The sequence below is a fragment of the Trichosurus vulpecula genome, chromosome 1 (assembly GCF_011100635.1).
Source record: "Trichosurus vulpecula isolate mTriVul1 chromosome 1, mTriVul1.pri, whole genome shotgun sequence".
Taxonomy (NCBI): domain Eukaryota; kingdom Metazoa; phylum Chordata; class Mammalia; order Diprotodontia; family Phalangeridae; genus Trichosurus; species Trichosurus vulpecula.
In genome coordinates this window covers 146,443,489-146,465,794 of record NC_050573.1, presented here as the reverse complement: position 1 = coordinate 146,465,794, position 22,306 = coordinate 146,443,489, and the positions used below count along the sequence as shown (strand labels likewise).

The 22,306-nt window shown below is 37.6% G+C and overlaps 1 protein-coding gene across 1 annotated transcript; it reads right to left on the bottom strand.

Moving 5' to 3' along the window:
- Nucleotides 1-4,858: 4,858 nt before the first annotated feature.
- On the bottom strand, nucleotides 4,859-21,890 carry FBXO43 (F-box protein 43). Its single transcript, XM_036750166.1, has 4 exons — nucleotides 20,410-21,890; nucleotides 14,832-14,934; nucleotides 5,206-5,409; nucleotides 4,859-5,107 (listed from the first exon to the last, which is right to left on the bottom strand). Exons 1-4 carry the CDS (start codon nucleotides 21,888-21,890, stop codon nucleotides 4,859-4,861), a joined length of 2,037 nt encoding a protein of 678 aa, XP_036606061.1.
- Between the last annotated feature and the right edge of the window lie 416 nt (nucleotides 21,891-22,306).

The window sequence follows — 22,306 nt, the reverse complement described above, 5'->3', positions numbered from 1 at the left end:
TTTTATCATCATTATTATTTTAAACATTTGACAAAATGTTCAGTGTTCCCCTGTTTGTCTGCCCCATCACTGAGACTGTAAAGTCCTCAAACATAGGAATAATTAGTTGTCTTCTTTTATACTGAGCATCATGTCCAAATCTTAGTACACATTTACTTTTTTCAAACTGTACCTTTTGCATAATTTACCACAGAGCTAAATTGCTACTTTATTGGGATTATCCTGTAATTTTCCCTTGCCCAAATGCACTCAGAATTTTTTTTTCCAAAATAGCAGCATGTTCTTTCATTTTTGAAATGTGGTCACATTGTGCAAACTGGTGGCCAGCAGAGCCAGGTCAAGGCTTATGCCTGTCAGGCAAAGTTTGAAAGTTGCATCTCCTTTTGTGTTAACTGTCCACCAGGCTTTGAGCTTTCACTGTGATATGGGTAACTTTGTTTATTACAAAGGAAACCCTCCTGGAGGGCAGAATGAATTTGCTAACATGAAAAATATGTGCACTTATAAGAAATAGTGTCCCTCTGGATCCTGGATCTGCCTTGCCTTAACTTTAGTCCCAGCTTTTTTCAAGCAAATATATACTTTGCGAAATTTTTTGGTCATAGAAATACCTTCAGAATACATAATAGTTTGACATTCACTTGTTGGCAGGAGGTCTTAGGAAGGGTGGCAAGTTTTGTTTTTGTTTTTTTTCAAAGTTCAATTGTTTAGGACTATCAGAATCATCCCCACTGATGTCACTTTGCATCATTTTGTCCTAAGGTCCATGCCCATTTCCCAGATGTACAGATGGTTCCGTGAGACTGTGAATGAAACATCACAAACCCACTTCTACTTCTAGAAAAAGATGATGTACTTCCTGGACCTCTCCACACCATTCAAACCATCACATCCACCTCCAACCCCGCTGTAACCTGGACTGTGCTCCGGGTGCCTGGCTCTTATAGTTCAGTGCTGGCATTATGTTTCTGGAGCAAATACCTCATCCCCTTCCCCCCTGGCTTTCCAGTTCTCCTTTATGTGTCTTCAGTGAGTATGTAAACTCCTTGAGGGCAGGGACTGTGTTGCTAGCATTTGTATCCCCAGTGCCTGGATCAATGCCTGGAACATAGTAAGCCCTTGATAAATAAATGCTTGCCTTGTCTATCTCTCTATCTACATTTATGTCAGCAACATTCTCTTTGTGAATGGCAGTACAATCATACAGTCGCTATTCAACTTAATATTACTACATTGCCATGCTTGAGTATTACCTAGGACACATTTCTTTCATATAATATTTAGTTTCATAATTTGGGAATTATCAGCATAATTGAATAGGAAATTAGATCAATACAAAAGGTAAAATATTTTAGTAAATGTACTATTTTTTAGTTTTTAAACTCATTTGATTAAATTTTTAAAGGGTTACCTCCAGGGTGTATGTACGTATGTGTGTATGTGTGTGTGTGTGTGTGTGTGTGTGTGTGCGCGCGCGTGTGTGTGTGTATAAATTACTGATACACAGAGCTGCTTTTTGTTAGGGAATGTTGCAACAATCATCAATTGTCTCCTTAAATTCTTACTGGCTAGTCTAGAACCCTATGTTTCATAACCAATGAACATTTCTTTGTTAAACAGTACCTTGCAATCACATATTCCAACATCTAACATTTTAAAGCAACATAGATAAGGTTGGTTATCTTTTGAATTCCTACTTAGAACTTGATTCTCCCATTAATTTTAATATTTAAAATGGTTTGTGGGTTGTTTGGTTTTTTTTTTTTTTTTGATTGATGAGATTCTAGTTAACCTATGGCTAGAGCTCTGGGCTTCGACTCAGGAAGATCTAAATTCAAACCCAGCCTTGGACACTTAGCTGAGCAAGTCACTTACCGTCTCTCTGCCTCAGTTTTCTTATCTATAAAGTGGGGTTAATAATAGTACCTACCTAGCAGGTTGTTGTGAGGATCAAATGAGATAACATTTATAAAAAACACTTAGCAAAGTGCCTGGCACACAGCAGACGTTTTAAAATTTCTTATTCCTTCTCCTCTTCTCTTCGCCTGACAGCTTTGTTGTTTCTTTGTTATCCAAAAATGTTTATTTGTTCTAAGTAGATATTCCCAGCCTTGAGTCTCTTAGTTTTGGCAGGGTGGGAAGAGAAAGGACAGCAGACAGTATGGTTCTGTGACTTCGTGGGTCTATAAAATTCCTGACACGAAAACTCCCTTCAGCAATGCAGGTCAGCAACTTGCCTGTAACTTATAGTCTTAAGAAGATTGCCTGAGTCACCCAGAGGTTAATAAGTGACTTTCCCAGCTAGTCAATCCACTCTCTTCTTGAGAAGTGGCATGGCATATTGGATAGGGCACTGGACTCGGAGTCAGACGTGGGTCCAGATTCCACCTCAGCCCCCTTACTAGTTGTGTGATCCCGGACAATTCATTTAACCTTTTAGGGCATCTGCCTCCTCTTTTATAAAATGAGAGGGGTTGGAATGAAGGACCTCTAAGGTCCCTTCCAGCTCCAAAGCCATGATCCTGTGGTCTTATTTTCATTCACCTACTCTTCCACTGGTTTCAAACCTCTAATAAATGTTGGCTGGGTGACTTTGAGCAAGTCAGAACCTCTCAATGCCCCGGCAATGCTCTAAAACTAGAAATTGCTGAAAAGGTCCAGATCTCCATTGATAGAAAGTGTGATTTTTTGTTCCTCACTAGGAATTCCTTCCCCTGAGAAATTACAGGCTCAGTCCTACCTCTCACTATTCCACCATTCCTTCTAGAGGTCAAGGAGAAATTCCCCGTATATGGTAATATACAGTAGGAAGAAAAACATGCAGCAGTAGTCAATTTTTAAAAAGTGACAAAATCAAGCAGCTTATTGCCAGAATAAACTAAGATATAACATAACTAAATAAACTGGTAAAGCTTAATACACTATTTTTAGTATGGTTAGCCACCAGATGGCAATTGTGAGAGTGCTACATTGAAAGAGTACTAGGTAGTACCTGAAAACAGAGAACTTCCAAATAAGCTAGAAAGAAAATTCCAGATTAACTCTATTGGGTCACTTAGATTTCCAGAAAACTTCATATAAAAAAAAGGAAATTATAAACCTTGTTTCCCTTTTCACAATTCTATAGCTAAGTAAGCTTTATCAAATAATAAAATACTAAAGAAAACTAAGAAATTATTTAGGAATATGACCATGTGTTTAAACATTATAAGACAATGCTATGATAATACCTTTGATAGTGTGTTTTTCAAAAAGATGAAGTAGCAATGTTTCTGTGATTCTAAGAAATGAATAGATATGTATTAAATGGTACTAAGGAAAGCCATAAATCAATAACATAAAATTGCAATCACTTGTTGGAAAACTTAATGCCTGTTGCACTGGACAAGAGACTTCTCTATCTGTAGAAAAAGAGGCAAAAGGTTTGATGCCAAGGGTTAGGATTTTTAAAAAACAAACAAATAACTTGGCTTCATAAATTAAGAGAATCAAGACTGGGAATGTCCTCCATGAATAAATAAATAAATGATTTATTGGGAAACAAACAATAGAATTGGATGAACAAAGGTAAGTTGACTAGAATATCATCAATCCTAATGTAGAACATCAGAATTTAGCTGGATCAAATTAATCTTAAATTGTGATGAAAAAACATAACAGAGCATTGTTAGTCTGTATTTAAATTTTCAATTTTATATTCATATTTAGCAGTCAAAATTTCATAGGAATTTCTTAATGCTACAAGTTGAAATGTAGAAGACAAAATGTATTCCATGCGTTATACAACTTTGTCTCACACTGTAAGTCTAGTTCACTTCAGTCCACTAGTCAGTCAACTAACATTTATTAAGCACCGATTATGTGCCAGGGACTATGCTAAGCACATACACTGCTAGATTTTGAACTATTCAAGATTTAAATTAGTGGAGTTTTTAAAAAATTAATTGTAGTTTGTAATTGTGTCAATTACCAAAAAAAAATTCTAAAATTACCTTCAGAGTACTTTCCTGCTTTTTAACTATTTCTCCTCTGGAATAAAACATAACATTCCTGACAAAAGTTTTATACATGGAATTCTTCATATTTTTCAAACCAATAAGGGTATTCTGATTATTAAAAATCAAGTCATATTACACAGGTAAGATCTCTACTAATGTGTTTTTCCTCAAACATTTAAAATTCACAACTTAATATAAGGTTTCTTTTTGTTAAACTATGATTTCCCACGAACTACCATTCCAGATAAAATTAGGGTTTTTTTTTTTACTTTTACTCCTTAATAGCCTCAGTAGTAATAGAAATTTTGCTCCAATAGAGAGGACTCCTATCAAGTATGCTGCCTACTAGATCATTAAGAAATAAAGATTAAAGTTATAATAGAGTAAATTCAAAATGATTTCTTAAAATGTTTTATTTATATTTCATTTTATTTACATGTCCATTACCCAAATATAATCTTTGGCTAATCCTTGCAAGATCAAAATTCGATTATCGTTTGGGAAACAATTTTTTAAAATATGATTTGAAGAGGCCATTTAACATGTAAGATTTCATTTTCAACATTAAAATACATATATATGAAAGACAGCACTAAAATACTTTATTATTAAAAACACTGAGTTATTAAAAGATGTACAATAAAAGAAACACATTCTTTCATAGCATTTACAACCTTACTAAAATCATACAAAGACAAAGAATGAGATTATATGTACTTAATAAGGAAAAGAAATCATCAACTGTCATTAGGGGGAATATTTTGGATACTTTCAAAAAGTTCATAATTAAAAATTAGACAAAGCAATAAATACCAAAATGGGGGGGGGGAGGAGCCAAGGGAGAAGGAGGAGTACTTCTTTTAAAGTCTTTTTAAGTTTCGCTTGCTCTGAGCACTTCCTGGAAGAGCATCTCTTTTATTTCGTGGCTTTGCAGATCTACTACTACATTCTTCTGCCCCATGGTATGTACACAGACATAATACACAAAAGTCAAAACCACAGGCTTCTCGACTGCACAGTCCCCGTTTCTTAATTGGCTGATACTTAGCAGGGGACTGGCACCTTGGACAAGGTTTTAATGCTTCATCAATAAAAAGCGTTTTGGCCACCTGTAGTGGAAGCAGACACACTGAATCCTACAGTTCTGAGTCAAGAATCACTCTAGCTCCAGTATTTCCTTTTAATAATGGGTTATATAGATACTCACCTTAACATACTCCTCCTGTTTGCTAGGTAACTGAGTAACAGAGCAGCATTCTTTGGGTGTTAAAACTTGTCCCCAGGGAGATGGTGTTGAAACCTCTTCTTTTTGAGAACCAGGTGTCCTGGCTTGAGCTTGTACAGATCTCAGAGCTGATCGGTTTAAAAGATTGAGCCTTGTTGCAGCATCCTCGACACATAATATATTCTCCTGTTGGAAGGGAGTAAGATAGGCTATTACAATAGTTAATACCTAGGGAGGCTCAGGAGAGTAGCTCTCTTCTGCAAAGCAGATTTTTCTTTTTTGGTGTTATTTTCTTGGCATTCCTTTGTATGCCAACCCCCAAACTACTGCTTTTGTTAGTTATGTATTTTTACAACTAAGATTTTAGTTTTTACAGCTAAGGCAAAAAAATTAAAAAATATTTTTTAAACCCAAAATATTGTCAAATGAGAACTCTTAAGTTAGCATGATTTGTAATCTTCTATCCATTTGAACTGAAACTCTAAGAAGTAATAAATCTTTATGAAGCTTGCTACCAAATACTTTGGAATTCTTTGAAGACATCTCATTTAGCAACAAGTCATGAGAATAATAGGCCTAGTGAGACCATAAAACTCAATAGCTTAGATTGGCCTTTGCCAATACCTGGTGCTAGTTCATTTTTATAGTTCCTGTCAAGTTTTAAAAAGCTTTGATAATGTAAGAGAAAAAAAAAAGCTGAAAGCCCTTTCATGAGTTAAATATGCTGATGAGAAAAACTCTGAAGGAGAAATTTTTATGAACCCAAAGAACTATCAATTGTGCTATGAAAATATTAGCAAACTTTTTACAAACTAATCCATCCTTTTTACAAACTGATTTATCACTTACCTTAATAAATTAATAGCCAGCATAAATAAGTTTTATCTACTTCATTGCCAAGAATGTGGAAGAGCCACATGAGACAGCAGCACACACACAAAAAACAAAAACCATGGTTTAACAGTTATCAAGCCATTTTATATATATATATATATATATATATATAATGTAGTGAATCATGAAAAGAAAAGCTCCATCTTTAATTCTAATTCATTAGTCTATATTTCTAAGAATTACAGAGGTTTTTAGACAATTAATATTTAGGCAATAACATTAACTGCTAAAACTCCAAGTATCAGATCCTTAACCAATGGCTGAGTGATCTGATCCAAATCTCATAAATACAAAACATAAATTCTAACTATCAATAAAACCTAAGTCTAAAACAGCAGTAATTGGAAGGATGGATGACAAGTTCTCCTTGGAGTGACAGGGGAGTTGGTTTCACCATTTAACAAGAAGCAAGAAGGAACATATCATTAGATAGTAGGTGATCTTATAAAAAGCATTTTAAAAAAGACCTCTGTGAAGATAATCACACACCAACATCTATTGCAGATAATGAATAGGTGGAGATTTTCAATGAAGAATTCGGTGAGACCCTCCAAATAAATAAAAAGGCCAATATTCAGTGACTTTAAGGCAGAAGATAACCATGGGGAGAGGGTGAGGCAATGAAAAAATGGAAGTTGGAAAGTTGGAAAAAAGTTGGAAAATACAACTCAGGAGGGAAATTGGAAGGAAAGTAGGAAAACTGTAACAAACTCTTTTCACCATCAGTGACAGTGGAGTCACTACTTTTTGACTCAAACATGATGAAGGAATCAGGAAGTAGAAATTGAATGCGCAAAAAAGTGAAGAGTATCTGGACTATGGGGTAGCTAGGTGGCACAGTGGATAGAGCTCTGGATCTGTAATCAGCGAAGTCAGAGTTCAAATGCAGCCTCAGACACTAACCAGCTGTGTAACCCTGGGTACCCTGTTTGCCTCAGTTTCTTCATCTGCAAAATGAGCTGCAGAAGCAAGTGGCAAACCACTCCAGTATCTTTGCCAAGAAAACCCCAAATGGTGTTATGAAGACTTGGACACGACTGAAGTGACTAAACGACAACAACAACATCTGGACGACGGCTGAAATCCACGCAGGCCCTGATAAAATTCTGAGGGCGTTTAAGGATCTGTTCTCATTATATATAAAAGAAGGGAAGAAAGCATAACAAATGCTTGGAAAAAATCATAAATTTTGTTACTGCCCCCCCCCCAAAAGAAAGGGAATTGAGAAAATAACCACCAAATCAAATGCTTATGCTCTCATCTTGAGAAAATGTTTGAGACTGTACATGTAGTGAGGTTATTCTGAATGAATATACAAGAAGAGGATGGGCAGATATTCACAAATAATCTTCCATCCAGACCACATCTTTATACATGCATTTGACAAGAAGCCACAGAAAATGCAAAATGCCACTGTGTTTTGTCCGTTGAGTCAGTGGAGTAAAATAAATCCCTTGAAGGTCCTCCTTCCAAAAAGGTGTCACCCTTGCATATGTTGATATTATCTGAGATCCCGTGAAATACCTAACAGTTACCATAATGTTCAACAGTCTTATCAAATGAGATAAAACGAGGAAATATTTTCTTACCAAAGGTGTTTGCCACCAGGTTCAAGGATATCCAGCACAGAGTTCAAATGAAAGAGGGCTTCACTATAAATAGTGATGTCATCCAGGTACTCTTGCTCATGAATAAAATTATTGTTCTCCTTTCACTAAGTCCCAGAAGATTACAGAACCTCTTAAATGAAATCCATAATTACTCCAAAGCGTTTGTTCTACTTGTTGTTATTCAGTCATTTCAGTGGTGTCTGACTCTTGTGATCCTATTTGGGGTTTTCTTGGCAAAGATCCTGGAGTGGTTTTTGCCATTTCCTTCTTCAGTTCATTTTACAGATGAAGAAACTGAGGCTTAAGTGTTACGTGACTTGCTCAGGGTCACACAACTAGTAAGTTTCTGAGGTCGGATTTGAACTCAAGAAGATTAGTCTTCCTGACTCCAGGCCTATGCACTCTATCCTCTGTGCCACCTAGCTGTCCTTGGTCTAATTATCCTCAAAGGAAAAACAAAAAAAAGTGGATGATATATGCTTATTATGATATACAGTTAGAGGGACAATCCACAAACCTGAATTTGGGCCATGAGTACATGTATCTTAGACAGAGATTGTAGATGTACAATCAACAAAGCCTGGAATTAAATAGGAGGAAGAAAGCTGGCAAGATTTTATTTGAAAATATGCAAAGTGCTTTTAATGATCCCAAACTTCTCTCTGAAACAAAGGTCCACTTTTTAACCCCAATATTCTTCCTCAGACATTATATAGCTAGGGAGCACAGGATCCCATGATCTCCACAAAATTGTATTTACTATCAGTAGTAATAGAAAGCTACTGGAGTTTGAGTAGGGCAATGAATGACACGGTTAGATCTGCTTTAGGACAATTATTTTGGCGGCCAAGTGGTAGATGGATTACAATGGGGAGAGATTTGGGGTAGAAGGACCAACCAGAAGGCTATTGCAATAGTCTAGGCATGAAGTGAAAATGGCCTGTGCCAGGGCAGTGTTGTGTAAGTGGAGAGAAAGTTGCATATAAGAAATGTTGTGAAGGTACACATGATCAGATTAAATTTAGGTTTAATTAATTGGATTAAGTTTAGGTGACTGGAAGGAGGGTAATTCCCAACTTTCTTTTTTTGTTTGTTTTTTTGTTTTTGAGACTCTCTCTCCCATCCAGGCTGCAAATGTAAGTGGCCAGTCATGGGCTTCATTGCACCACTGATCAACATGGGAGCTTCAATCTGCTCCATTTCTGACCTGGGACAATGGATCATTCCTTAGGTTGCCTGGTGGTTCCACACTCCCTCAGGGCTCACCATATTGATGAAGGATTTAGTTTGGACACCCAATCAACCTTATCCTACTGTAGGCACTGTCCTTTATGAGCAAAGCAGAATTTCAGTAGCTCAAAAGAAATAGGAGATATGCAAATTTAGAGACATCTCCACCAAAAATGTTCATATGGACTATTTGTGCCCAACTTGTGATAGAACCTTCTGAGCTGATACTGGTCTGATCAGCCATAGCTGAACATGCTGTACCTCGACCCCAACATAGTGATGTCATTTTGGTCCTCTTTCAAGAGCAACTAAGGAGGCTGAGGCTGGTATGTCTCTTGAGCTTAGGAGTTCTGAGCTGTGGTTGGTTAACTTTTTTCTGTTACCACTGGGATTAAATATAAAATGCTGTTTGGCGTTTAAAGCCATTCACGACCTGGCCCTTTCCTACCTTTCCAGTCTTCCTAGGCTTGACTCTCCTCCACAAACTACAATCCAGCTACACAGCTTCTTTCTTGACTAGAACACTCCTCTCTGGGCTTTGCACTGGCTGTCACCAATGCCTGGAATGCTCTCCCTCCTCCACCTTCTGGCTCTCTAGGCTTCTTTCAGCACTCCTTCTGCAGGAGGCCTTTCCCCATTGCCCCAATTGCTAATGTCTTTTCTCCAAAACCGCCTACTATCTACATCATGTTTGTACATCATTATTTGCTCATTAAAGTGTGAGCTCCTTATGGGCAAAGGCCATGTTTTTGCCTTTCTTGGCATCCCCAGCACTTAGCACAATTCCTGGCATGTAACAAGTGCTTAATAAATAGTTGTTGACTGCCTCATACTCTTCCTCTTCACCCCAACTCCCACCCTTATACTAGAGAATTTACTGTGCTTTACATACTCTAACCTCCCCTCCATGGCCTCCTCCACTCGACCTAAGCTACACTCAGAAAGGTATAGGGGTGGGGTTCTTGATCTTGCCAGCACCCCCATTTCCATAATCAAGAACTCAAGTTCATTTATTCAATCATAAACTCTTAACATTCCATTTCTACCTTTCACAGCTATACCTAGTCTTCATTAGTCAATAGTTTCCCAGCTCATCACCTCTGCCTGGGCTTTATTTTCCTAATCTCATCCCTTTAATCAATCGACAAGCATTTATTAAGTACCTACTTACTACATGCCAAGCACTGTACCAATGGGTTCAACTCTATACCATCCTCTATTCTCAAAGCTCTTGCTCCACTATCCTATCACCACTCAAAACCTTGAGAAACTCCGACCCTGGATTCCTCCCACCGTCCTTGTCCCTGGCTTCTACTCAAGTGCTGCTGAATAGAGCTGGAGAAAGTGATCCTGATCGGGTCCACTGCTAATTTATGTTATCTATTATAAATCTTTACTGACTCCAAGCTTCCCATAATAGTAAAGGCCCATCTTTTCCATGCACATTTTTGTCTGTTTCTACATAGCGGCAAGACCTGGAATACCACTGTCCCAGAAGAACTAAAGATAAGTCCCTTACAAGGGGCAAAGGAAAGGAAAATGGTGGGGGGGAGGGGATATGAGCCAAATGCAACATTCAACAATGAGGAACTCTGAAAAACAAACCTAAAGATGTCATCAAAGAATTGTAAGATAAAAAGAAAAGATGTACTAGTCCTGTGGCGAAAGCTAGAGATGACAGGTATATATGGTCAGAGTGTTCCACTGATGCCTTCATTATATTGGGAAGGATCAAGAAAGAGCTCCCTTGTGGCAAAATTTTGGGAGGACTTAGATGAAAGTTGCACAGGATGGGCAGGCACGGATAAATTTTAACCTATGCCATTGAAGGGAACTCCAAATCAATGAGATCATAGATTTGAGTGATTTTAGTAGGGCCTTGACTGAAGCAAGACTATCATCTTAATTTTCCCTAGTTGATTATCTGATCTACCATTTATAATGGCTACCCCAAACTTTCTCTCATCTCAGGATATCTGCAACAAACAACCTGCATCCTTCTCTTAACCCTCACAGCTGAGTACTTCTTCATAGTTTACTAAGAATATAAAAGCCATTCACTGTGAGCTCTCTCTTTTTACCTTCTCTATATCTCATAACCCTTTGACACCCCCTCCCTGATTTCTCCTTCTTTACTTCAGTCTCTGAAGAATAGGTTGTTCTTCTTATCACCAAGTACAACTCTCTTACCAATAACCCATGATTCCATATCCTCCCGTCCTCTCTGATTGTCCCAAATATCATCTCCCCTTTCTTCCTGTTGTTCAGTTAGCTTTTCCTTTAGGTACTTAAGTTCTAAGTGGCAAACCATTCCAGTATCTTTGCCAGGAAAACCTCAAATGGAGTCACAAAGAGTCAGACGTGACTGAAAAGACTGAATGACGACAATGGCTTAAGTTCTGTGCTATTTAATATGTAAGCATATATATTTGATACTGGTATTAGTTTCATTACTTACCGTACCTTAAGCATAACATGGTTTTGTTGCTTCTCTATTTTTAAACAATATCTGGTTTTTACCTTCACCTTGTCCAAAATAAAAATTAACATCTGACTTTTTTTTGGATTCACCAGATTCATACAGAGAAATTCTATTCTAGTACCATGTTTCATTCTGTGTGAATCTTTATGTTCAGTCTCAGTATGGTTTTATGTGATCCTGGCTGTGATTTCTTGTTAGTTGAATCCTTTTTGGCCATTTTAAGTGTTTTTTCTTTGACATGGAAGATCTGGACTTATGATAGATCATGTCCAAAATGTTTTCAATTTGGGGTTTCTTTCTAGAACTGGCCATTGTTTTGTTTTTCTAAAATTTCACTCTGCCAACTGCTTCTAAGACTTTGGAGCAGTATTTCTTTTCTTGAAATATAGTATCCAGGCTTTTTGGTTTATCCATGTTTTGGGGGGAGTCTGAAGATTCTTGTCTCTACTCAACATGTTTTTAAGGCAGTTGTTTTTGATAGTAGCTACCTCACATAATCTTCTAATTTTTCAGTCTTTTGATTTTGTTTTACTCCTTCTTGTCTCACTGAATCACTGAGTTCTTTTTGTTTCATTCTGTTTTTTGAGGTATCCACTACTTGGATGGGGTTTCTACTTTCTCTTATAAGCCGTTTATTCTTCTTCCAATTTTTTCCTCAAGAGCTCTAATTTCACCTTTGAAATTCTGTTGCTTCATTTATTCCACATACTCTTGGATTCCTTGTGGCCAAACTATTCTTTCTTATTAGGTTCTACCTCTACTTCTTGTGGATTTATAGTCATCTTCTTGGTTTGTCTGTTGGGCTTCTCTTAATCCATAATATTTTTATTGTATTAGGAGTTTTCTTTTGTTTACTTATGTTTCCAGCCTCAATTCCTAGATGGGGACTTTGTACCAGGATTAATTTTGCCTCCCACCTGGGATGGGTGGATCCAGGTACTGTACCCACTACAATCTGGATGGTAATGCTACTGCTCTGCTGCAGTTTTGGATGGGATGATTAAGTCTTCATCCTCCTTCATGCCTCCATTCAGCAGTCCTGGTCAGGTCAAGGAGCTGTGCCTAGAGCTTGGACCAAGCTCCACCCTTTGCTTCAATCTCTGTCTTCTAGAAGCCCAGCTTAGGTGCTGACCTCTTCCCTAACTCTGTATCTCCTTACACAATCCCCTATAGGGAACTGACCTTATCTTCTGGTGCAGTGTTGGAAATTATATTGGCTTTAGGCCTCCTGGAAGACCCTGAGGCACGAATTTCCCAGGGGCCTTAACACTTCTGTCTCCTTAATCAATCACCTCATGGGGGTTGCCTTTGTCCCTTGGGGTAGGCCTAGACCTAAGATCTCACTATTTTCTGGTTCCCCCTATAGCAGGTCACACTGAATTCATTGTATTGCAATTCCTAAAAGTGGTGCCATTGGGCTTATCCTATCTCTATTTCTAGCCCAGTCACCTACCATGAGCTGGTTTTGTCCCTGCTGCAGCTCTGACAGGTGGAGACCTAAGATCCTGCTGGCATCAGGTATCCCTGAAGGGCTCTTCATCAAAATGCCCATAAGTTTCCAGTCATCTTCTTGTGCAGTCCTAGACTGGATGGAAGCGCTGACTTATTGAATCTTTGTTTTGTCTGGTCACTCTCCCCCTCCCCCCACCGCCCTGCCCTTTCTTAAAAAATCTTTGATGGGCTATTTCTTAGGTGAGCAGGGTCTGGCTAGACCCCTCTGTATCACCATCTTTACCAAATATCCTAATGGGTCTTTTTCCCATCTTTATCCTTTGTTAAATTCTCTGTAGTATGTAATACGGTTGATTATTTACCACTAACCACTCTCTCCTCCTGAATACTCTTTCTAGTTTTTCATGATAGTGATCTCTCTTGATTTTTTTATTATTTGCCTGACCACTTATTCTCAGTCACTTTTGCTGGATTATCATTCATATACAGCCTAAATATGGGTGAACCCCAAAGCTCTGTCCTAGGCCCTTTTTTTAAAAAAATCTCTCCAGACTGTCTCATAACCCTTGATAAGATACCCTAAGGACCCCTGGGCCTTACTTTTTGCCCTGTGGCTTCACCCCAAAGCACATTGGGTCTTTCCATTCATTCGATGGCTAGACCTTCTGATATGCTTTGTTGGCCCCCTTAGAAAGTGAATTCCTTGAGAGCAGGGATTGTCTCCCTTTTCTATTTGTATTCTGAGTGTTTATAACAATGCTTATCACATAGTAAGGACCCATATATCTCCTGAGTTCTAGTTGCCTATCTCCAACTGTCTGTTGGACATTTTGACATCTCAAGCCAAATGTGTCCAACACAGAACTCATTACCTCCCCTCCCCCAAGCTCATCCCTGTTCCAAACTTCTCTATTTCTCTCTAGCTTTCCAGTCACCCTGGCTCACAACCTTGGTGTCCTGCTCAACTCCTCACTTTTCCTTACCTTACATATATAATGAACTGCCTAGTCTTGTCATTTCTGCCTTTACAACATCTGGTTTTCTCATTGTTGCTTATATAGAGCACTCCATCTGCCATTTCCACAGCTTTTCAATGGTTGTTCTCTAAACAGGTAATGTGCTATTTCTTCACCTCTGCCCCTCAGAGCCCATACCCCCTTCAAAGCTCACCCTGATGCCACTTGCTACATGAGGCTTTTGCTGACAACCCAGTTGCTAGTGCCTTTGATCTATTTGTATTTATTACATATGTATGTGTTGTTTCTCCCAGATAGATTGCAAGTTCCTTCAGGGCAGGAACTATTTCACTTGTATATTTGCATTTATTTATTTTTTCAATAAATGCATGTTGATGTATTCATTGTTTGATAAACCCAATGGAAAGGCATCCAACTAGCACATCATTGCCACAAAATGCTAAATAGCTGTAAAAGTACACACAAATGCTCTTTTGGAAACAAAAGTATTGACATTATAGGAAAGCTAGGTGGTGCAGTAGAGAGCCAGGCTTGGAGTCAGGAAGACCCGAGTTCAAATGTTGCCTCAGACACTTACTAGCTGTGCCCCTGGGTAAATCACTTAAGCCTGTTTGTCTCATTTTTCTCATCTGTAAAATGAGCTTGAGAAGGAAATGGCAAACCACTCCAGTATCTTTGCTAAGATAACCCCAAATGGGGTCACAAAAAGGTGGACATGACTGAAACAACTGAACAAAAAAATAATGTTATAGTGGTATCTCTTCTTTTTGTGGACCAGGAAGAAATGCTGTTAGGCAAAATAATAAATGTCAACGCTGGATAAATCACAAAGGTTAAAGTTATCAAAGAAAAAAAATTCATACTTATTACTTTAAAACCTGCATGCTATATATAATTTAAGAATTGGTCGATTAAATTATGAAAAAGCCACTTTAGGAAAAGCAAAAAAATCAAATACCTTACCCTGGAATCTGCCTTCAGTTCTTGTATGTAAACTTTCCTCCTTTGATTTGCTTTTTTATCTTCCACAACAATTTCTCGCCAATTTTTGCTTACTCTCCAAACACTATAACAAAAAGAGAAATCCTTAAATTGTAAGAAGTCCATGGAATTGAAATTTAACTTAAAGTTATTCTAGAATCAATATTTTAGCTGTTTTAGTCTTCTACAATGCATATTACAAATTTTATATGAAAAAAGAAATGTTCTTTCCTAAAATTTTGTATCACTGTGACAACAGCTGATATTTTATATAATGATTCATTGTTTACAAAGTTCTTTATGTGTACTATCTTATTTGATCCTCAAAACCCTATGAAGTACTAGAGATTTTAATCTCCATTTTACAAAGGGAGAAACTGAGTTTCAGAGAAGTGAAGCGACTGACTTGCCCAGGGTCACTCGGTGGTTAAGTGTCGGAGGTGGGATATGAACCCAGGTGTCTCCTCAAAGGTCCTCACTATTTTCATTATGTCACTGCCATGAGAAGGCATATATATTGGGAAAATAGCATAGCAATACCATCTAGACAAGACAGCATAATTCAAAGTTACTATTTATAAACTTGATACTCTGTTTAAAATTGTTGATAACAATGGTATATCATTATGTATTAGCTATTATGTGCTCTAAGAACAGGGATTGTTTTGCTTTCCTGGTTGTACATGCACTGCCAGCACTTGATGCTTCACAGACAGCACTTCATAAAAGCTTCATTCATTCATTCAATTTGTATGGAACTAGCTAACAAAGTCTATTGTTTGGACAAGAAGATGGCATTGGATTTAGCTGGCAGGCATGGTCTTCCAGGCTGGACCTCGCAGGGTATCTTTGCCTTGATGGCAGTTACCAGGAAGCAGGATTGCAAGCACTGAAACCCTATTATTTTAAGTTTACCTAGGTGTTATCAAGCCCTGGAGATCCAGTTGATGCTGGCCAAACTCCCAAAGGAATAATTGACAAAAGAGAATTCCAACCTATTAATTACTACAAGAAATAAATCTGCCAAGTAGAGAACACTTATTGGTGCCTCATCAATACATTTTCTTCTTAATAAATAGATAACATTCACATAGCATTTTTCATCCATTACTTCATTGGATCTTCACAATGGCACTGGAAGGTGGTCATTATTATGATCCCTGTTTTATAGATGAGGCTGAATAAGGTTGAATGACTTGTCTAGTCTCACACAGCTAATAAGTAACAAGTAGGATTTGAACAATGGTCTTCCTGACATTGAATCCAGAATTCTACCCACTACAACACCTGTTGCCTAATAAGAAAATGCTGTTTTTCATCTGGAGGTGAGTCTCCACTTGGCAGAGATATTTCTCAAGGCAAATTAATAAATTCTGTTTTATAAACTAGTCTCTTGGGAGTTTGGCTAGTGTAAAAAGAAACAGTATAGCGTAGTGGATATAGAGCTGGCCTTAGAACAATGAAGACCAGAGTTTAAGGTCTCTGATGCAAACTAATTGTGGACAAATCACTTAACCTTCCAGTGCCCCAGGTACCTCTCTAAAATGATAAATTATGGAACTGCTAATTGGCATTGATGGAATGAGTTTGCGTAGAGGGAGTTCCTTACACCAATGAAATAACAACAAAGAAATAAGTCTACTTGGAAAATATCAAATGTCATCATCATTATCAAATATCATCAAAGTAGCATCAGAAGGTTTTCAGAATATCTGCTACAGAATTTTTTCAAGGACTTAAATTTAGCCATTTGAACACTTAAAAAACCGCATTATTTACCTTTTAGAAAGGAAAGATTTGTCCATTAATGAAACCTATATTTCATCAAAAAATATGAAACAACATCTTTTGTTTAGTTACTCTCCAAAGATTAGGGGAAGGGGTCACAATATGCTTATATGTAGTGAAGAGACACACTTGTAAGTTCATTTCAATAACAGACAGTGAACACACATTTGTATGCTCAAAGAAAATGAGACACAGCTTCTACATTCAGTAAACTGAGAATACCATGAACCAAAACTCCTGGTTTAACAGTATTAGCCAATTTTACAATCAATCCGTAAGGACTGAATATTAAAGGAAAAAAGAATAATTTTAGAACAGGCAATTGCTTCCTTATGAATAATTTAGATTGTTAGGGAGAAAGTCAGAATCATGCCAATAATTGTGACTATTAGTCCCCACTGGGACCACTCGGACCCTTGGCTCTTTTTTCTCCCTCCAAATTGGGAGGTCATTTTCTACCTCAGAAGGACTGAGGAGTACAGGAAAGGGCTGATTGATAAAAGCCTTTTCTGTTTGCAAAGTGGTTTCCTTGTGATATTTGAATTGGCAACATTACTTAAATTTTAGTTGCTGTGTCTTCTTCAGTTAATGTAGTAGAAAGAGGTGATTTATGTTCACATCTCAACTCTGCTACTTGCTACCTGCATGACCTTGGATAAGTCACTTAACCACTCTGTGACTCAGTTTCCTTAGCTGTAAAATGAAGGGTTGGACTATATGATCTTTAAGGCCCATTCCAATTCTGTGTCTATGAATCTAACATTACACTTCAGCAGAGCAAATAATATGTACCTCATAATGAACAGGATTGGTCTATCTAGAGAAGGGAACAGAAAGTAGCCCATCAATAGGTAAGGGGTCAATACGAGTGTCACCATGGCTATTTCAACTGTGTCGATTCTCTTTTAGTGTACCAAGTTCTAGGTACCAGAGGGAACATACTTCCAAATCATGTCATGGAATGTAGACAACTGGAAATATGCCACAGACTGGGGATCACATCATTGGAAAAGGAATGACTAGAAACTAGTCAGAAAAGTAGATGTCAGGCTCCTTTCTAGCCCTTACCTAAATGCCTGGCTTTTGCTTTTTCTTTTTCCCACTCCTTTAATTATCTTTATCAATAATTAATGTAGTTTTTCCACATTTTGTGCCTTAAAAAATACAGGCAACTAAGTCAGGGTGGTGCTTAATTATACAATGTTGTTGTTGTTCAGTCGTGTCTGACTTTTTGTGACCCCATTTGAGATTTTTTTTAGCAGAGATACTGGAGTGGTTTGCCATTTCCTTCTCTATCTCATTTTACAGATGAGAAACTGAGGCAAACAAGGTTAAATGACTTGCCTAGGGTTACACAGCTAGGAAGAGTCTGAGGCAAGATAGGAACTCAGGAAGATCAGTCTTCCTGACTCCAGGCCTGGCACTCTATCCATTGCACCACCTACCTGTCCTCAATTATACAATACTTTACCCATAGCCCATTGAGTGACTTATTCCCTTTTTCTCTTATCCTGATACAATCTGTACTCAGTGGTTTTATTATTAATAATAATTACAACTAACTTTCATATAGTGCTTTAGTGTTTACAACATACTTCATGCACATTATCTCACTTGACTCTCACAACAGCCCTGTAATTTAGAGTACTACAAGTATTATTTCCATTTTACAGATAAATAATAAATGAGATAAAGTAAGTGAGGCTTGGGAGGGTTAGGTGATAATTACACAGCTCCTAAGTGTCAGAGGGAAGATTTGAACTCAGATCTACCTGTCTTCAGGTTCAGCACTCTCTCTTCTGTATCCTGCCCACTCCTAAGTTTTAAGACTTGAAAAGAAGGGAGAGTAAGCTGTACATAAAAGAGACTTGCAGTTTCATGGGTCTACTATGAATATGCAAATGCTCCTTCCATTTGGGTGTGTTAAGTTCAGAAAAAAAAAACCATTAAGACTGAAAGGAAAGTATAGCAGAAAGAACAACTAGTCTGGGAATTAGGTGGTCTGTATTCTAGTCCTGGCTCTGCCATTTATTAGTAGGTGACTTGATTTTAACTTCTCTGATCTCACTAGTGAAATAAGGTTAATCTATCCATGAGCTACCATGCAGGCTGCTGTAATAAAGAACAATATAAATGTCAACAACCACTACTGTTATTCCATTATGAAAATAAGTATCATCTGTCCTCTAGGAATTCCCCCGACCAAGGTAAGTGGGAGAGATCTAAGGCTGAAGGGAAGAGAAATATGGCATAGTTTACCCATTAGTGGCAATTCTTTGTGGGGTTGGGGGGTGTGGTATTAATAACTATTTGAAAAACAGGCCCAACCTCTGAGAATGAGGAGTTCTGGAAAATTAGCCCAGAACTTCTATAAAGCAATGGCTGGGAGATATGGGAAAGCCACTGAACCCTCTTTCTTAACAAGAAAGAAATTTAATTTTTTTCCTCTGGTATACATACTAGTCCTGTAAGAAACTTTATTTCTGTTGCTGTATCTCTTTTCCTTGAGGGAAATGACTATTAATAACCAATTATTTGGGGAGATCCAGAGTTCTCCTTCTTTTTCTGGAGTCCTCATTTCAAGACTGAGGCATAGGACCAATGAGAGTAGAAAGGATTAACATTCTCCTCAATCTAGATATTGCTACTCTACCCCTTACAAGGAATTTAAACTAAAGTGAACCCCCGCCCCCCATCATGTTCTACTCAGGCTTGGGTGGGAGATATAGATTCTTTGCCTAGATTTCCCCAGGTTGGGGGTAATCAAAGTCACATCCCCTAGCCCCTCATTAGAATAGGTCCACCTCTCATCATAATATTCATTCTTTTAGTAACCAATCAGAGTTGATTGCTACCCTCAGGAACACCCACTGTTCCAAGGGCATATAAACCGTAAGCCCACATCCATGTTTTATCTTTGGTCCAAGAGAGATGTCCAAATGACCATTCCTTTTACAATAATATGCTAGCACATTAATAAAATGATTAATTATCCAGAAACTATGTCTCTCTAACTTTTTAAACATCACATCCTATTATCCTTCAATTCTTTGAAATCCTAAGATGCTGATAAAATACTATTGTTGGGTAAACAATAGAAAAATTCTTATTTTTTCAGTTAGTAAACATTTAATTAAGTACATTTAATTAAATTACCTTTTCTAAGGTAAGCTAACCCTAAGAAAACAGATTCAGAGTCGAAAGGCTTCTTAAAAGGTCATATTAGTCCAACTTCCACATTTCACCATTAAGGAAGTCTTTAGATAACCTATTTTCTATCACGTACCTCACATTTTACCCTTAGCATGTTGTCTTCTCTCCATGACTACCTATCCTGAATTATATTATTTGATAAGTATCAATAAAATATGGTCATATATAATGTTGGAAAAAGACAATTTAATAACAGTATATACATTGTAAAGGACAATAAATCAATAACTAAACAGCTTTGTTGGAACAAAGTTTTCTAGGTTGAAAATTCCAGGTTTAAATTCTAGCAAGTCTCTTTCCAACTGGTAAAATAGATATACTTACCATCTGGATAAAGTCTCTTTTGCCTTTCTTCAAAAGCACTTTTGCCTAGTAGGAAATTTACTAACAATCTCCAAAGAGAAGCTTGTCCAAAATGTTTGGATGGTTCAAATTTAAAATCTCAAAAGTTGAGATGATGCAAAATGTGGAAAAATAGAAAACTTCGTTTACACAAATTTACTAATTACAAATAACAACAAAAGGGCAATTTGATGTGGTAATCTTTTTCATTTCTTACCTGCATAGATTTTCCACTGTCAAGGCATCTAATACCATAGCAAGAATATGCTTTAAGTTTCTAAATTTTAATTCTGTTAAGATGTCCAGTTTTTCCAGGCCCATCTTCTTGCCGATAAGTCCTGCAAGCACATATTCCAATAAGGATGCCTCTCCCCCCTCAGCATCCTTTAGGCAGCTTTGTACACCAGTTTGCTGAAATCTTTTCCTTTTGCTTTTCATGATGATCTCATGGACCAGTTGTAAAGCAGGTGTCTTTGATAAATCCTTAAGAACTAAAATCGAATCTCCACTGTTATTATCAATCTGTTCATTTGGAGAAATGCCGCCAGAAGCTGCTGCTATTTTCGCTTTAAAGCCAGAATTCACAAAAGGCTTATCTTCTTCTGTTTCAGACTGTGAACTACGCTCCCGAAGTGTGGACAATCTTCTCACTCTTCCTACATTTTTGGGCTTTCTCTTTGCGCCCAAAGTCCTCTCAGTCCGCAGGGATTTCTGAAATAGTTCTTGAAAAGAACCCTCATGGTCGGAAAAGGAATCTTGTGACTTATCCAGACCTAGTGAATTAAAACCACTGTCTTTGGGTGTGGAAATATTATCTATCACCTCAGCTGGGCTATAACCACAAAACTTAATGTTTGCTACCAGGTTACTGATTGGGGTTACAAATACATCCTCATTCGTCTCACAGAGCGCTTCACAAGAAGATGATCCCAGCAGCTCGGGGCCTCTAGTCTCTCCATTAATACTTAAAATGCTATCGCCAAAATCGTTGGTGAGAGCATCTGTACAGCTGCTTCCCTGAATTGGAGAGATACACTCAACTTCAAATAGGCTACAATCACTTTTGGAATCATCGATTGTGGATGTTTTTTGCTGAGAAAAAGAAAGTCTCAATTTTTGACCATTGGAAGGGGCTTCATCTGCTTTCGAAGTACTAGTGGCTACAGGAGTGAAAATGGTTTGTCGTGGCAACTCCAAAGGCCTTTTTGAAGCTCTTTCTTCAAAACTGAGGAGTTGGCTCAAGGGCAGTGTCTTTGCACAGCTTCCTAAAGAACAGTTTTGTTTATCAAAGTGTTCTGTGTCCTCTCTTGAAACAATATTTGTTATATTCAACCTTCTACGAAAAAACGTTTTCTTCCTAGTTACTTTTGGAGTTTCACAAAGTTCTGGAACTTCATTCACCTCTTTCCTAAAAAAAGAGCTAGAGTTTTTATTTTCAGTGGGAGAGTCCACAGAACAGGTGAAACCCAGACTAGAATTTTCAGAGTATTCCTGTGTGGATGATAAGCCTTTGGTATTTTTTTCTATATTTTCCACATCAGTATAGTCAAAGCTGGAAGCCTTCAGAGAGTCACTGTAGCCGCTATCTTGAAATGAAGAGGTGGATGAGAAGCCTCCAAAGCTGGAGTACTTGAAACTGGCATTAGGAGATTCCACCCCATTTCTTAAAGTGACACTAGTGGAGGGACTGTCTGACATCTTTAGATTCTTGATTTCTGTAAATTCAAAACAAATTTTACCTCCAAAATGACTGACCAAGTTCTTCCTATGACATGTGGCTATTGATTATAAGTTATATAAAATTACTCTAGACAATGATAGAGCAACCTCATTAAAATGTAATAGCACATATAATAGAGTAAAATACTTCATAGCAGTGGAATATGTAGCATCTATAGGTTTTAAACAATAACAATAGCAAGTATTCATATAATGCTTTAAGGTTTACGAAGCACTTTACATATATTATCTCATTTTTTCCTCACAACAACCCTGGGAGGTAGATGCTGTTATTATCCTTTTTTATAGATCAGGATTGAGACAGATGGAAGGTAAGTGACTTGCCCAGAGTCACACAATTAGTAAGCATCTGATACTGGATTTGAATTCAGGTC

Coding starts and splice junctions, on each gene's coding strand:
- FBXO43 (XM_036750166.1), bottom strand. CDS start 21,890: ATGTCAGACAGTCCCTCCACTAGTGTCACTTTAAGAAATGGGGTGGAA. Junction 14,935..20,409: donor ACAGTGGAAAATCTATGCAG/GTAAGAAATGAA, acceptor TTTTTGTTATAG/TGTTTGGAGAGTAAGCAAAA. Junction 5,108..5,205: donor AACAGGAGGAGTATGTTAAG/GTGAGTATCTAT, acceptor CTTCCACTACAG/GTGGCCAAAACGCTTTTTAT.